The sequence below is a fragment of the Penicillium crustosum genome (genome assembly GCF_028827405.1).
Source record: "Penicillium crustosum strain IBT 35664 chromosome Unknown utg000002l_segment0_segment0, whole genome shotgun sequence".
Classification (NCBI taxonomy): Eukaryota; Fungi; Ascomycota; class Eurotiomycetes; order Eurotiales; family Aspergillaceae; genus Penicillium; species Penicillium crustosum.
Genome location: NW_026623123.1, coordinates 2537149 through 2550047, shown reverse-complemented (window position 1 = coordinate 2550047; position 12899 = coordinate 2537149). Strand labels below are relative to the sequence as shown.

The window sequence follows — 12899 nt, the reverse complement described above, 5'->3', positions numbered from 1 at the left end:
GTCTCCATTTAATCCACTCTTTACTACGTATTTCCTCGATTATTTTATTTTTTTCGCTTCTGCTATTCCAATATGGCTGAAGTTGCCAATCGCAAATGCCGGGGTGTGGACTGCCCCAACGACGCAGGCACCCTACAATGCCCGACATGTCTAAAGAGCGGCACGGACAGTTTCTTCTGTTCGCAGGACTGTTTCAAGCGAAGCTGGGTATGTAGACACTCGGATGTGACTGGAGGATGCGCAATATATTCCCCTTTCTATGGAAACAAGAGCTGACCATCTATTCCAGAGCGAACATAAGACCATTCACAAAAAGAGTAATATCCTCACCAATCTTTTTCCTCCGAAGGTAGTTTCTGAACCAGATCCAGCCACCGGAACCTTCAATCCGTATCCATCCTTCCCATACAGCGGTTCTCTGAGGCCCGTCTATCCTCTATCCGCCAAACGAACAATTCCCAAGACGATCCCGCACCCGGACTATGCACGCGATGGTATTCCCCGCTCCGAGCAGAAACTTATCGGCCGTCATAACATCACCATCTTGAACAAGGAGGAACAAGAGGGTATGCGCAAGGTTTGCCGATTGGCTCGTGAGGTTTTGGATGCTGCCGCACGTGAATTGAAGCCTGGTGTAACAACGGATTACATCGACGAGGTTGTCCACAAGGCTTGTATCGAGCGTGATGTACGAGGAGCTACTCTCTGGTGCACAAGACCATACTGACATATGTTTAGTCTTACCCCTCGCCCCTGAACTACATGAACTTCCCCAAGTCCGTATGTACCTCGGTCAACGAGACTATCTGCCACGGTATTCCCGATCAACGACCCTTGCAGGATGGAGACATTGTCAACATTGATGTCACTCTATACCACAAGGGATTCCACGGCGATATCAACGAGACCTACTATGTTGGAGACAAGGCACTTGCGAACCCCGATGCCGTCCGAGTGGTGGAAACCTCGCGTGAATGTTTGGACCAGTCAATTGACCTTGTCAAGCCTGGAATGCTGTTCCGCGAACCTGGCAATGTCATTGAGAAGCACGCCAAGAGCCGTAACTGCAGTGTCGTCAAAAGCTACTGCGGCCACGGTATCAACCAACTGTTCCACTGTGCGCCCAACGTCCCTCATTACGCTAAGAACAAGGCTGTGGGAACTGCCAAGCCCGGTATGTGCTTTACAATTGAGCCCATGATCAACATCGGTACCCACCGTGACCGCACTTGGCCCGACGACTGGACCAGTACCACCCAAGATGGCTCTCTGTCAGCCCAGTTTGAGCATACCCTTCTCGTAACCGAGGATGGTGTTGAGGTGCTGACTGCCCGCCTGGCTGACTCACCTGGTGGGCCAGTTCCTATGCCTTCGACAGCATGAGCTCAGGGAATTGGGAGTTAATTGGAAATATTTGCATATATTCAGATACCTCTTTAACAGCCGACTTTATGACCGTTCAATGCATATCAATATAGTTCTATAATTGAGGTAATTTAACAAATAAATTATAACATAGGAGACCATAGCCCAGGCGAGGGTTTACCGATGTTGTCGCAGATTAAAGGTCTGGCGGCATAAGCCCGAGGAATTGGGGGCATTTGATTGGGCGAAACGGATAAGTCGGGCCCCAGGAGTGAGGGGCCTTATCTTCACGTGCGGAGAGTTTTTGGGGTTTAGATGCTTTCGCTCTTCTTTTTGTTTCTTTCTCCGTAGAAGTTCAGTCAAGTCATTTTGACTTTGAGACAATCTGGAGCAATCTCGATAGATACAGTCTCGACAATGGCTCCAGAGACATCTCCTACCGAGAATTCCCCGTTGCTGGGATCCTCCTCCAACGGCGCTGTCTCCAACGGCACGATTTCTAATCACAATGTGGAATCAGGGGATCCAGTTCAGACAGAGGATTCAGGCAAAGAGCCGTTCTATGATGCGCAGAAACAGCTTAAATATATTGTACCTGCCATATCGCTTGGAGTATGAATTCTTTCTCAGTGCTTATTAGTTCCATTATCAGAGTTGTAACTAACGGGATGTATAGATCTTCTTGTCAGCGGCCGACCAGACAATTATTATGGCCAGTTATGGTCAGATTGGTAGCGATCTCAAAGCTCTCAATCTGACCAGCTGGATTGCTACTTCTTATTTTCTCACTTTAACCTCTTTCCAGCCTTTATACGGCAAGCTGAGCGATATTTTTGGTCGCAAGCCATGTCTTCTCTTTGCATATGCGATTTTCGGTACTGGGTGCTTAGGATGCGGTCTGGCTCGAGATATCAATGAATTGATTGCTGCTCGTGTATGTTTGCATATGATCCCAAACCTAAATCATGTAATGCTGACTATTTTCGAACAGGTCTTCCAAGGCATTGGCGGTGGAGGTATGACCACTGTTGTCAGCATTTTGATGAGTGATCTTGTTCCTCTTCGTGATCGAGGGCTGTGGCAGGGTATTATCAATATCATCTATGCAACAGGTGCCGGTACCGGTGCACCCTTGGGTGGAATTCTCTCCGACTACATTGGCTGGCGCTGGTATGAATGATGCAAGACCCACATCTCTTTACGCCATCTGACGTTTTTTTCTAGGGCGTTTTTAGCGCAATTCCCTCTCTGCATTATTGCATTCATAGCCGTATCGTTCTTGCTCAAGCTGCCCGCTCGCGAGAGCGCCCATTGGAAGACCAAGCTGCGTCGCATCGACTTCCTTGGCGCTGTAGTCCTTGTTGGCGCCGTTCTTGGTTTCCTAATTGGTCTTGATCGTGGCAGTAATGTTTCGTGGAAACTACCCCTGACAATTGCCTCGCTGAGTGTCTCCGCTGTCTTGTTCGTGATCTTTATCCTAGTTGAGATCTACCTGGCAGCCGAACCTTTCGCGCCTGGTCACATCATCTTCAACCGAACATTCTTTGCTTGCTACAGCTGCAACTTCTTCAGCTTTGGGGGTTGGATTGCCGCCCTGTTTTATATCCCTTTATACTTCCAGGCGGTAGATGGTGTATCTGCTACGACTGCAGGACTGCGCTTATTGCCAAGCATTCTTTCTGGTGTCTCTGGATCCGTGTTTGCAGGCTTGTTGATGAAATGGTATGGCAAGTATTACTGGCTGACAGTTGTTGCGTATTCTTTCCTGACAACTGGTGTGTTCTGCATATACCTGTTCTCCGGTGGTGTGGTGGCTAGTACAGTCCCGATGATCTTGGGAATGGTAATTTCAGCATTCGGCAATGGCATTGGTGTCACTACAACCTTGATCGGTTTGAGTAAGCTCCTATCTAAGTTTTCTTTACACCCCTTCAATGCATGCTAACCACTTCGCCAGTATCGAATGCTACTCCTGAAGACCAGGCGGTCGTCACTGCTTGTTCATATCTGTTCCGCTCATTGGGATCCGTGATTGGCCTCTCTTTGTCATCAACTGTGGTTCAACAAGTCTTACGGAATCGATTGCAATCAGGTCTACGCGACAGTAAGAATATCGATCAGATTGTTGAAGGCGTACGAGAAAGTCTGGATTTCATCAAAACCCTCGACCCAACAACTGCCAGGATTGTCCGGGACTCTTATGGCTGGTCCACCAACAAGGGATTCGCCTTTTTGGTTGTTGTGGTGTTCTTCGCTTTGCTGAGCAGCTGTTACATCCGTGAAAGCAAACTCAACCGCTAATTTATAGATGAAGATCTATCCAGGGATACTTCAAAATTTCAGGTTTCCATTATTTTATAAAAGCGACAAACTCTTATATAACTTACTATCGTGTGTGGTCTATCTAGCATTGGGGTTGGCTCGGAAATTGTTCATGTTCATCGCATATATACATACCAAAGAAGACATACTAGATATATTGGACATAAAAGAAGTTTTGTGTCTATTCCAAAATCCAATCAATAAAAGAACATAGGTTTTCAGAACACAGATCAGCTAAAGAAATAAGCATCTTTAAACCGTCTTTACTGCCTATACTCTGGCTGTAACGCCAATAAGGGGGAAATATTCAAACAAAGGCCGTATAAGAAAGACTTCTTAAAAGGAATATCAAAAAGACGATATGTGCCTCCAAATACAGTCGATTTTGTGTTTCCTGTTCTTCTTCTATCATTCAATTCACCCTTCTGTTCTCATTGAACATCCAATGACTTGTACTTAAGAACCCTCTCTTTTCAGTTGGCTCCCTGCTTGCACCACTCAGTCATCTACATTGATAATGGCCTCAGAAGGTGAGTTCATCCGCTCTAATAGGAATGACAAACTTGAGGAGTATTTATGTCATGTGTGCTTTAAACTCTCCGGCGCAATCACTTGTAATTTTACTTGCCTAAGGGGATCTCCATTCTCTGGGTAGGCTCATATTTGAACATTGGGCTTCCCCTGTGGCAGGGCTTCTCTACTCTATCAGGGGAGATAGTGATGCGGCAGACATTCATTGATGCTATCCACAGATCTCTCTTTTATAATCCGGTGTGTGTTCTAATCATCATCAAATCATCATTATATATAGAAAAGTCCCTTTCACAAATTAAGCTTCTTTTCGTTTTTTTCTGCCCTCTCTCTACGAAAGTTGAAACTGACGCGGATAACAAAACATCCGTGAGAAAAACATCTAAAAGGACATCTAAAAAGATATTGTAAGGCCGTAAAAGCGGCCGGTTATTCTTATTCTATATACTTCAATTTTGACATACGAAACATACTCTTGTAAAGTATCAATTAAATACACTTGGAGAATATATATATGGTATGTTGATATAATTGAATAGGCAAATAAACCAATGAGAGAGTTATGAACTGGTGGCATACTTCGTCGCCCGTAAAGGTTCCAATGTTGCCCAGGTGCCCAGGTGCCCAGGTGTTTTGTTAAGTGGAGACAGATTGGGCGCCTCCCGCCAATAGCATTTTTGATCTTACCGCCCGCTATGTATGCTTCGTATACATCACAAGGGCCTTTCGGGTTGGTGACAGTTTCTCTCCCTGCCTTGACCGTCGCAAGCTTTGGTTCCTTTAAACCCATTCTTACTTTTATTATTGTTGAAGAATGTCACATCTGTAAACCGTGTCGTGTCGTATACTTATCTCAAGCTCAAACCAAGCAATATAGCAACTTTGGACGCTTTTTGCTATAGTAGCAGGCATGTCAGACCCTGCGAACTACACAGTGGGCTTTATCTGCGCTTTGCTCGTGGAATACGTTGCTGTACAGGCATTTCTCGATGAGGAGCACAAAAGGCCCAGCTTTGTGTCGCCGAATGACACCAACGACTATACATTAGGCAAGATGCACGACCACAACGTCGTTATCGCCGTCTTGCCTGATGGTGAATACGGCACAGATTCCGCGGCTAATGTAGCCACAAACATGCTGAACACCTTTCATAACGTCAGGATAGGCCTTATGGTCGGCATCGGTGGCGGCGTACCTAGCGAAAAGCACGACGTTCGCCTAGGCGATGTCGTGGTCAGCGCGCCTCGTGGTGGTGAGGGTGGCGTCTTCCAGTATGACTTTGGCAAGTCAATCCAAGAGCAAAATTTTCAGCACACGCGGTTCTTGAACCAGCCACCAACTACACTTCGCACTGCGATGACGGGAATACAGGCACAATACAAGAAAAAAGGGGCATAAGCTTATGGAGGCTATCAATATCATTCTCGATACGAACACTCGGCTGCGCAGCGAATACCAACGTCCGGAATCAATCACGGATAGGCTCTTTCGGCCCGCTTTTAGTCATAAATCAAATTGCGGTGCTGTATCTTGTGCAAATGATGCTTCAAACTTGGTTTTACGACGTGAGCGGTCTAAAGAAGAGGATAATCCTGCAATTCACTATGGCTTGATTGCTTCTGCCAATCAATTAATGAAGGACGCTTTGATTCGAGATAGACTAGCGGCGGAGAAAGACGTACTCTGTTTCGAAATGGAAGCAGCCGGGCTGATGAACACTTTTCCTTGTTTGGTTATCCGGGGTATCTGTGACTACTCGGATTCGCATAAGAACAAAGAGTGGCAAGGTTATGCAGCGATGGTGGCAGCTGCATACGCCAAAGATCTTCTAGAGAGGATACCTCTAAGTAGAATCGAGGCCGAGGAGAGGATTCGGGTTATTCTATCTGGTTAGTCTAGGCAGTCTTGTCATCACTATGTGAATACATGATAACCTCTCAAATGATATAGACGTGTTGAAAAGTACCAGCCAGAATTCAGATCGAGCGTACGAGCAACGAGAACGACACCAAGATGAGCAGAAAATAAGAGCTTTGACGGAGCAGCAACAACGCTGTCACCAAGTTTTCAAAACATCGAACTACGAGGAGCAAAAGAACATCAATCCACGCCGAGCGGAAGGAACTTGCCAATGGGCGTTACAGAGCCTCGAGTATATTCGTTGGTTGGATAGCAGCTGCAATGATCTCCTATGGGTGTCAGCCGATCCAGGCTGCGGGAAGTCTGTACTGGCTAGATCCATTATTGATGACTATATGCGAGATTTGAGTCCAGCAGTGACAATATGTTACTTCTTTTTTAAGGACAACGATGATCAGAACAATCTGGCTGTAGCATTATGCTCAGTACTACACCAGCTCTTTAGCCAACGACCTCATCTATTACACTATGCTATGCCTTCCTGGGAAAGCAATGGAGAGAGGCTCCGACAAGAGGTTGATGACCTATGGCGGATCTTTATAGCGGCAACATCATCTGACTTATCGTTTACGACGATATGTATTTTTGATGCACTTGATGAATGCCGTAAGATTGATCGGGATCGATTGATTCCCAAGCTCCAACTATTCCACTGCCAGCCATCTTCATCAGAAAAGGATACCTGTTTAAAGTTTCTGGTCACTAGTCGCCCCTATGACCACATCCAGAGTTGCTTCCGAGCGATAACGGACTTTTCCCCGCATCTACACCTGAAGGGGGAGGAAGAAAATGATCAAATTCGTAAGGAAATTGATCTGTTCGTGAAGCTAGAGGTTAAGAAGCTAGCCCTAGAAGAGCGATTATCCCCGGATATACAGCAACAACTTGAGCAACAGCTTTTGAAAATGGAACACCGCACTTATCTTTGGTTACATCTGACAATTGGTCACATTCAAATCGAGTTCCACAGAAGCCTTCTGTCTACAGAAGAAGCAATTAAAGCAATGCAAATAAACAAACTGGTACCCGAGTCGGTCAATGATGCATACACAAAGATTCTTAGTCGAGTTTCTTCCGATGCACATGAAGCGGAGACCGCGAAGAAGATCTTGCAAATTATTGTTGCTGCACGCCGTCCTCTGACAACGGTGGAAATGGCCATGGCGCTAGGTATAGCCAACTCCCCACAATCACGAACTGCAACAAAAGCTGGAATTGATTCATCGGTGATAGGTGAGAAGCTCCGCTATTATTGTGATCTCTTTGTTTTTATCAATAGCGGCAAAATCTTCCTCATTCATCAAACTGCAAGAGAATTCCTTATCTCGGAGAGCAATCCAAACAACAAGGATCTCGTATACTCATGGAGACTGAGTGATGCTGAGCGCCAGATGGCTCAGATCTGTTCACAATACTTGTTGATGGGGGATTTGGTGTGTGATGATAGTAGACTTTGCTCCAATACGCGGGATTTCCTTTCCTATTCAGCAGTCCATTGGCCTTACCACGTGAGCCAAATGAATCTGGCTTCAGACCCAGAAGCTCTCGACCGAGTACATCGATTATACGACACGGGTGGAAAACCATTCTCACTCTGGTTTCCTGTCTTTTGGAAGGCAACAATGCCTCACAAGAATGTGCCTACAATGGGAGCACTACATCTAGCAGCATTCAACGGCCATGAGCAGGAAGTCGAATTTCTACTTCGTGTTCATAAAAGAGCCGTTCTCATACCAGATAGCACAAACACGTACGCCATCCAATGGGCGTCATTGAATGGGCATAAAAGGGTCGTGCAGCTACTGCTCAATCGTGGAGCCCATGTCAATGCCCAGGGTGGTCGCCATGGATACGCCCTCGTGGCCGCTTGTTTCAACGGACACATAAATATTGTGCAGTTACTGCTCAATCGTGGAGCCCATGTCAATTCCCAGGGTGGTCGCCATGGATACGCCCTCGTGGCCGCTTGTTTCAAAGGACACATAAAGATTGTGCAGCTACTGCTCAAGCGTGGAGCCCATGTCAACGCGCAGGGTGGTCGCCACGGAAATGCTCTCCAGGCTGCTTGCGCTGGAGGGCATGACAAGATCGCACAGCTGCTCCTACAAGAAGGAGCCGCCGTCAATGCCCAGGGTGGATTTTACGGAAATGCTCTCCAGGCTGCTTGCGCTGGAGGGCATGACAAGATCGCACAGCTGCTCCTACAAGAAGAAGCCGCTGTCAATGCCCAGGGTGGATTTTACGGAAATGCCCTCCAGGCTGCTTGCTTTGGAGGGTATGATAAAATCGTGCGGGATCTTCTAGGCCATGGGGCTGATGTCAATGCCCGGGGCAGGAAGTATACCAATGCCCTCCAAGCTGTTTATCACCAGGGATGGTGTACAATAGCTCAAGTTCTCATAGAGCATGGAGCCGATGACATACCGAGTGATGACGGGTCGATACCGGACATTGTTGCCGCGAACCACGGATATTGTATGCTAGTGGAACTGCTCCTGACGAATAGAGCAGATGTCGGGACAAGATTCCAACGTGATTGGAAATCATTTTATATAGCTGCTCGTGGTGGCCGTTTGGATATTTGCAGGTCTTTGATTATGAAGAATGCAAACATAAACCCCAAATGCATACAGGGGTGAAGGCCTTTGCATGATGCGTCTCTTGACAGTTATCTTGATAGTTGCCAATTTTTATTTGAACATAATGCCTAGACAGGGCTGGCAGATCATCACGGTCGTTTGTCGTATAAAAGTCCGTTTCGGGAGCAGATTTCCTGTTAGTCGCTCACTAAGGCTCTTCCTTTCTCTCGAGGACTTTAATTAACCTTCAATACAATATCCATTGTATCTCTCTCGTTTGCAGTAGCAGATTCAGCCTTGGCTGAATATTCCGCTTGCTAGTCCTGGTGCAGTGTGGCAAGTCGAGCCCACCCAGTCAATTCTAAACGGCTTTCGTACTTTTATCCCTTCCTCTCCATAGCTCAGAATATTTATTATTGGCGGTCACGAAGTGCTCCCAAGAATGAAAGAAACGAAATGAGTATAATCAGTATTCTATTGGTCAAGTGAGACGGAGAGATCAAGAAGGATCCCTCAGGAATCAACCAATCTAAGAGGCCTGGGAAACCGATAAGATCATCGAAGTGTTTCTCATTCCTCCGGTCTCCAGCTAGTAGCGCTCTTAGGGCCCATGGGGAAAAAAATCGGTTGTTGGGGATGTTGAGGCGTGATGCCTCCGGCATCCCATCCATGCCACACACACATATGTTTTTTAGCTAGTTCAGTAGTTTCATCCAACAACCGTCTCCAATACAACCATCGGCTACCATACACCTCTCATCCCAGCGTTTTTTTATCGCCTTCGTCAAGATTTCCCTGATCCTGTTGTTCCAGTGTTGACAAAGGAATCTGTTCTGGCCGTTGACTGTGTAAAGCCCGCCATCTAAATTGCTGCGATTGACGCCGAAGGAACCCGATGATTCCTCCAGCAACTAAGAGTAGACAAACACCCTTGACTGCGACACTTATACCAGTTTTCTCGCCAGCTGATGGGTCTTCGACCTTGGCTCCGAGCTCTCCTCTATGTTCATAGTCCGTGGTCGGCGTTGGGAGCCACTCGATAGTCTCTGTCGGGGTTATGATGGCTGAGGCCAAAGCAGGTGTAGGGTCTGGTGCGAACATGGACACACGGACAGATGTGCACATATTAATATCCATGTCATGCTTACTGTAAAAAAGCAAGTCAACCGTCAACGTCTCACCGGGTGCAAAGAATGTGAACTCTGAAGCAGGAACGTCCAGAAAACCATCCGCACCTCCAACGTCTGTCGAATAAATGGAGCTCAGCTCGTATCGCTCGAATAAATCGTCGCACGGGTCGTATTCAACTTCAAGCTTGACTAGTACTATGGTGTACTTTTCGGAATATGATTCAATCTCGTGTTCATTTTCATGAGACCACATGACGAAGAACGGATCTATTGGGACTGGTCCTTTGCCGGTGGGTGGGGCGTGTATTATAAGTGGAGCTGGGAATAGTTAGCGAAGTATTCTAGACCGATATAACACGCGATATCTGATACCCGCAACGCCCTTGAGGTTCTCGATGTATTCGAGATCCTCAATCTCCTCAAGATCCTCAATGTCCTCGAGATCCTCAGTGTCCTCCAGGTCCTCAGTGTCCTCCAGATCCTCGGTGTCCTCCAGATCCTCGGTGTCTTCGCAGCCCGTTAAATCCTTAACATCTTTGGAGTCCCTGAATGCCCCCCAGAGATTCGCTAGAGCAGCCGTCACGATATATAGTAGCAATAATAAAGAAGGCGCCATTACGAAAACACAAGGGCCTGAAGGTGCGAAAATTCATCAATGAGGGGAATCTGAACCAGAGCCTCAGTCTGCATAGCCTCACATTTTCCTCTAGAAAAGCAAAGAGGCCGTTATGACCAATGGGAAAACACAGTGTCTATTTTAGGGTTGCCAAGTGACGATCACTTGATACATTTAATGTAGATACATACCAGGTGATACCGCAGATGTAGGGGGCTCGACGAGGCGCCCCCCCCTCGCCTACGAGCCGGGGTCCGGGTCGAGCTCGAGAAGTTCGAACCCTAGCTCGTTACGGGTCGGATTTTGAGCCCGGATCTTGGGCCTAAAGTTGGGCTTTGCGGAAGTCTATAAAAGCTACTTTAGCTTCAACTTATATATACGTAAAACTTGATGTTTGTAGACTATTGGTTTATAGTTACTAGGCCATAAGAGACCTTAGGTAAATAGTGTCATTATAGACAATTATATAAAACAGTTTCTGCTGTCTCTCTAGAAGTTTTATGTGTAAATCGATGACAAGCTATCACCCCGACCTTCTACTACTTTCCCACAACGTATACAGGTAGTGGATAACATAGGTTATTTGCCTGCTTATTCGCCTGACTTGAACCCCATCGAGGAGTTTTTCTCCAAACTCAAATCTTTAATTCGGAGGCATTGGGGATACTACCAAGACAATCTAAACAAGGCTTTCATATTTTTTTTATAGAGTGTTGTGTTGTTGAATGAGTGGGAGCAAGCAAAGTGCGAGGGGACACTTCAGGAATGCCAGTGTCCACGTCAATGAGCAGTGAAACTTGAAGAAGACACCCCCCCTTCAGTTTACTTAGTTGTCTTGCGGATCAAAATAGATAGGAATAGACATGAACAATTGATCTACCGGACTAGCTCATTCATCAAGAACAACCACCCCCAGCCGCCAAGCAGCCGTATTCATGTCTACGACCCGGGAAACGATCGTATCATCAGATGAAGTGTCCGGTTCCTCAGACTCGTCCGAGTCCGTCATGTAGAAGTACACCCCAGCCTCCGAGACAAACTTTGCACGGTCAAGAACAACTGTGAACGTGCGAAATCCGCTATCGTCGCATGCCCCCTGTGAGCTTTTGATATATTGGTCGGGTCCTTGAGGGGTAACACGTTTTGCTGCTAGGGGTTGACCATCGTATGTTGTGATATTGTGTAGGGCGCCAATAGAAAAAGGATTTTCTCGGTTCTCTTCATTTCGCTGGGATAGAATCTCAAGAACTTCGTTTTGAGCCGGTCTGATAGCCGACCAGGAATTGGACTTTGGAATGAAAAATTTGAGAGTAAGAGTTTTGTTGGCCGGGAGGTTGGAGACCATTGACGCCGTAAAGAGGAGTGCTGTGCTTTCCAAGATAGAGGAACCCTCTGTATCGCGTATGTGGCTAAGAAAAGCCGCATGGACAATGTATTGAATATCAGGGGATTTGCCCTTAGGGGTATTGGTGACTGTCACGATGTTGGCTTCCTGAGAAATATGGAATGCGGGATCAAGAGAGAAGCCACTAGAGGTTTCTTGGTCTAGCTGGTCACGAATCTGTTCTTCTGTCGGCATATCCTGGCTAGGAGGCTCGCCCTCGTTAATACCTAAGGCGTCTCGCTCCGGATAACGAGGGACATTATTGAAGATATCGAGAACCATCAACTGGCCTGTATAGATCTGGTCCATAAGGCGCTCGATAACGAATTCAAATGCCTCTGCCGGGAGTTCCTCTTGGCCCTCACGCAAATTCTGCGCCACGTCAACCTTAGTACTCGTGCTAGAGAATGTACGATTGAAATAGAGTAAATCTGGGCCTTCGCCTATCTCCTCAGCCTCCTCCGAGTCCTGCATATTGCCCACTCGATAACTGTGCGATCGTATCAGGACACAGAATCCAACATTCGAGGATGAATATGGACGATTGAATCTCGGAATCAGTGGGAGGGGATTCTTGACCCCTGACTGATGTTGCTGCTTGCGACGGGCGATTTCAATGCGATTATGCTCAATGCAGGCAAAGCCATCGGGCGGCCGGTATGAATAAATCTCGAACAAAGGCTTGACTTCATTATTCCAGAATATCTGCATGAGGTAGTCTCGGAGCTTGTCGTGGTCGTCGTCCAGGGGAACAAGGCTGTAGACCTGAAAGGCAACTAGTTCACTAGGCTCCGGCTCGTATTCTGGGTTTACGTACTGCTCGAGCACGACAGGATGACCCAGATGGTCAGCGTAAGTGCGCACTTGTTTCCATGACCTAGACATGGCGACTGGTCTTTAGGGAGTAAATAACACTTGATGGAAAACAGGTTTGGAAAAAGAGCAGTGAAGTAAACGTGGGGAACGACGGGCTTAAATGGACTGGAGCGTTATATTTGATAGTAGGTATTGTTACTAGAAGTAGATAGTTGCCGCGTTGTTTTAGTGCAGA

The 12899-nt window shown here is 46.8% G+C and overlaps 5 protein-coding genes across 5 annotated transcripts; 3 read left to right on the top strand and 2 right to left on the bottom strand.

Moving 5' to 3' along the window:
• Nucleotides 1-6: 6 nt before the first annotated feature.
• On the top strand, nt 7-1383 carry N7487_004468 (methionine aminopeptidase MAP1; the record flags this gene model as incomplete). Its single annotated transcript, XM_056872215.1, has 3 exons — nt 7-207; nt 290-688; nt 739-1383. Exons 1-3 carry the CDS (start codon nt 73-75, stop codon nt 1381-1383), a joined length of 1179 nt encoding a protein of 392 aa, XP_056729935.1. The 5' UTR covers nt 7-72.
• Nucleotides 1384-1782: 399 nt separating this feature from the next.
• On the top strand, nt 1783-3666 carry N7487_004467 (putative MFS multidrug transporter; the record flags this gene model as incomplete). The annotated part of the gene is made up of 5 exons (XM_056872214.1): nt 1783-1977; nt 2042-2299; nt 2357-2535; nt 2590-3263; nt 3323-3666. 5 exons carry the CDS (start codon nt 1783-1785, stop codon nt 3664-3666), a joined length of 1650 nt encoding a protein of 549 aa, XP_056729934.1.
• Nucleotides 3667-5128: 1462 nt separating this feature from the next.
• Nucleotides 5129-8792, top strand: N7487_004466 (uncharacterized protein; the record flags this gene model as incomplete). The annotated part of the gene is made up of 4 exons (XM_056872213.1): nt 5129-5538; nt 5591-6108; nt 6170-8614; nt 8773-8792. The coding sequence occupies 4 exons, from the start codon at nt 5129-5131 to the stop codon at nt 8790-8792; spliced, it is 3393 nt and encodes a 1130-aa protein (XP_056729933.1).
• A 682-nt stretch (nt 8793-9474) lies between these two features.
• Nucleotides 9475-10464, bottom strand: N7487_004465 (uncharacterized protein; the record flags this gene model as incomplete). Its single annotated transcript, XM_056872212.1, has 2 exons — nt 9475-10166; nt 10221-10464. The coding sequence occupies 2 exons, from the start codon at nt 10462-10464 to the stop codon at nt 9475-9477; spliced, it is 936 nt and encodes a 311-aa protein (XP_056729932.1).
• An 889-nt stretch (nt 10465-11353) lies between these two features.
• Nucleotides 11354-12733, bottom strand: N7487_004464 (uncharacterized protein; the record flags this gene model as incomplete). Its single annotated transcript, XM_056872211.1, has 1 exon — nt 11354-12733. The coding sequence occupies one exon, from the start codon at nt 12731-12733 to the stop codon at nt 11354-11356; it is 1380 nt and encodes a 459-aa protein (XP_056729931.1).
• Between the last annotated feature and the right edge of the window lie 166 nt (nt 12734-12899).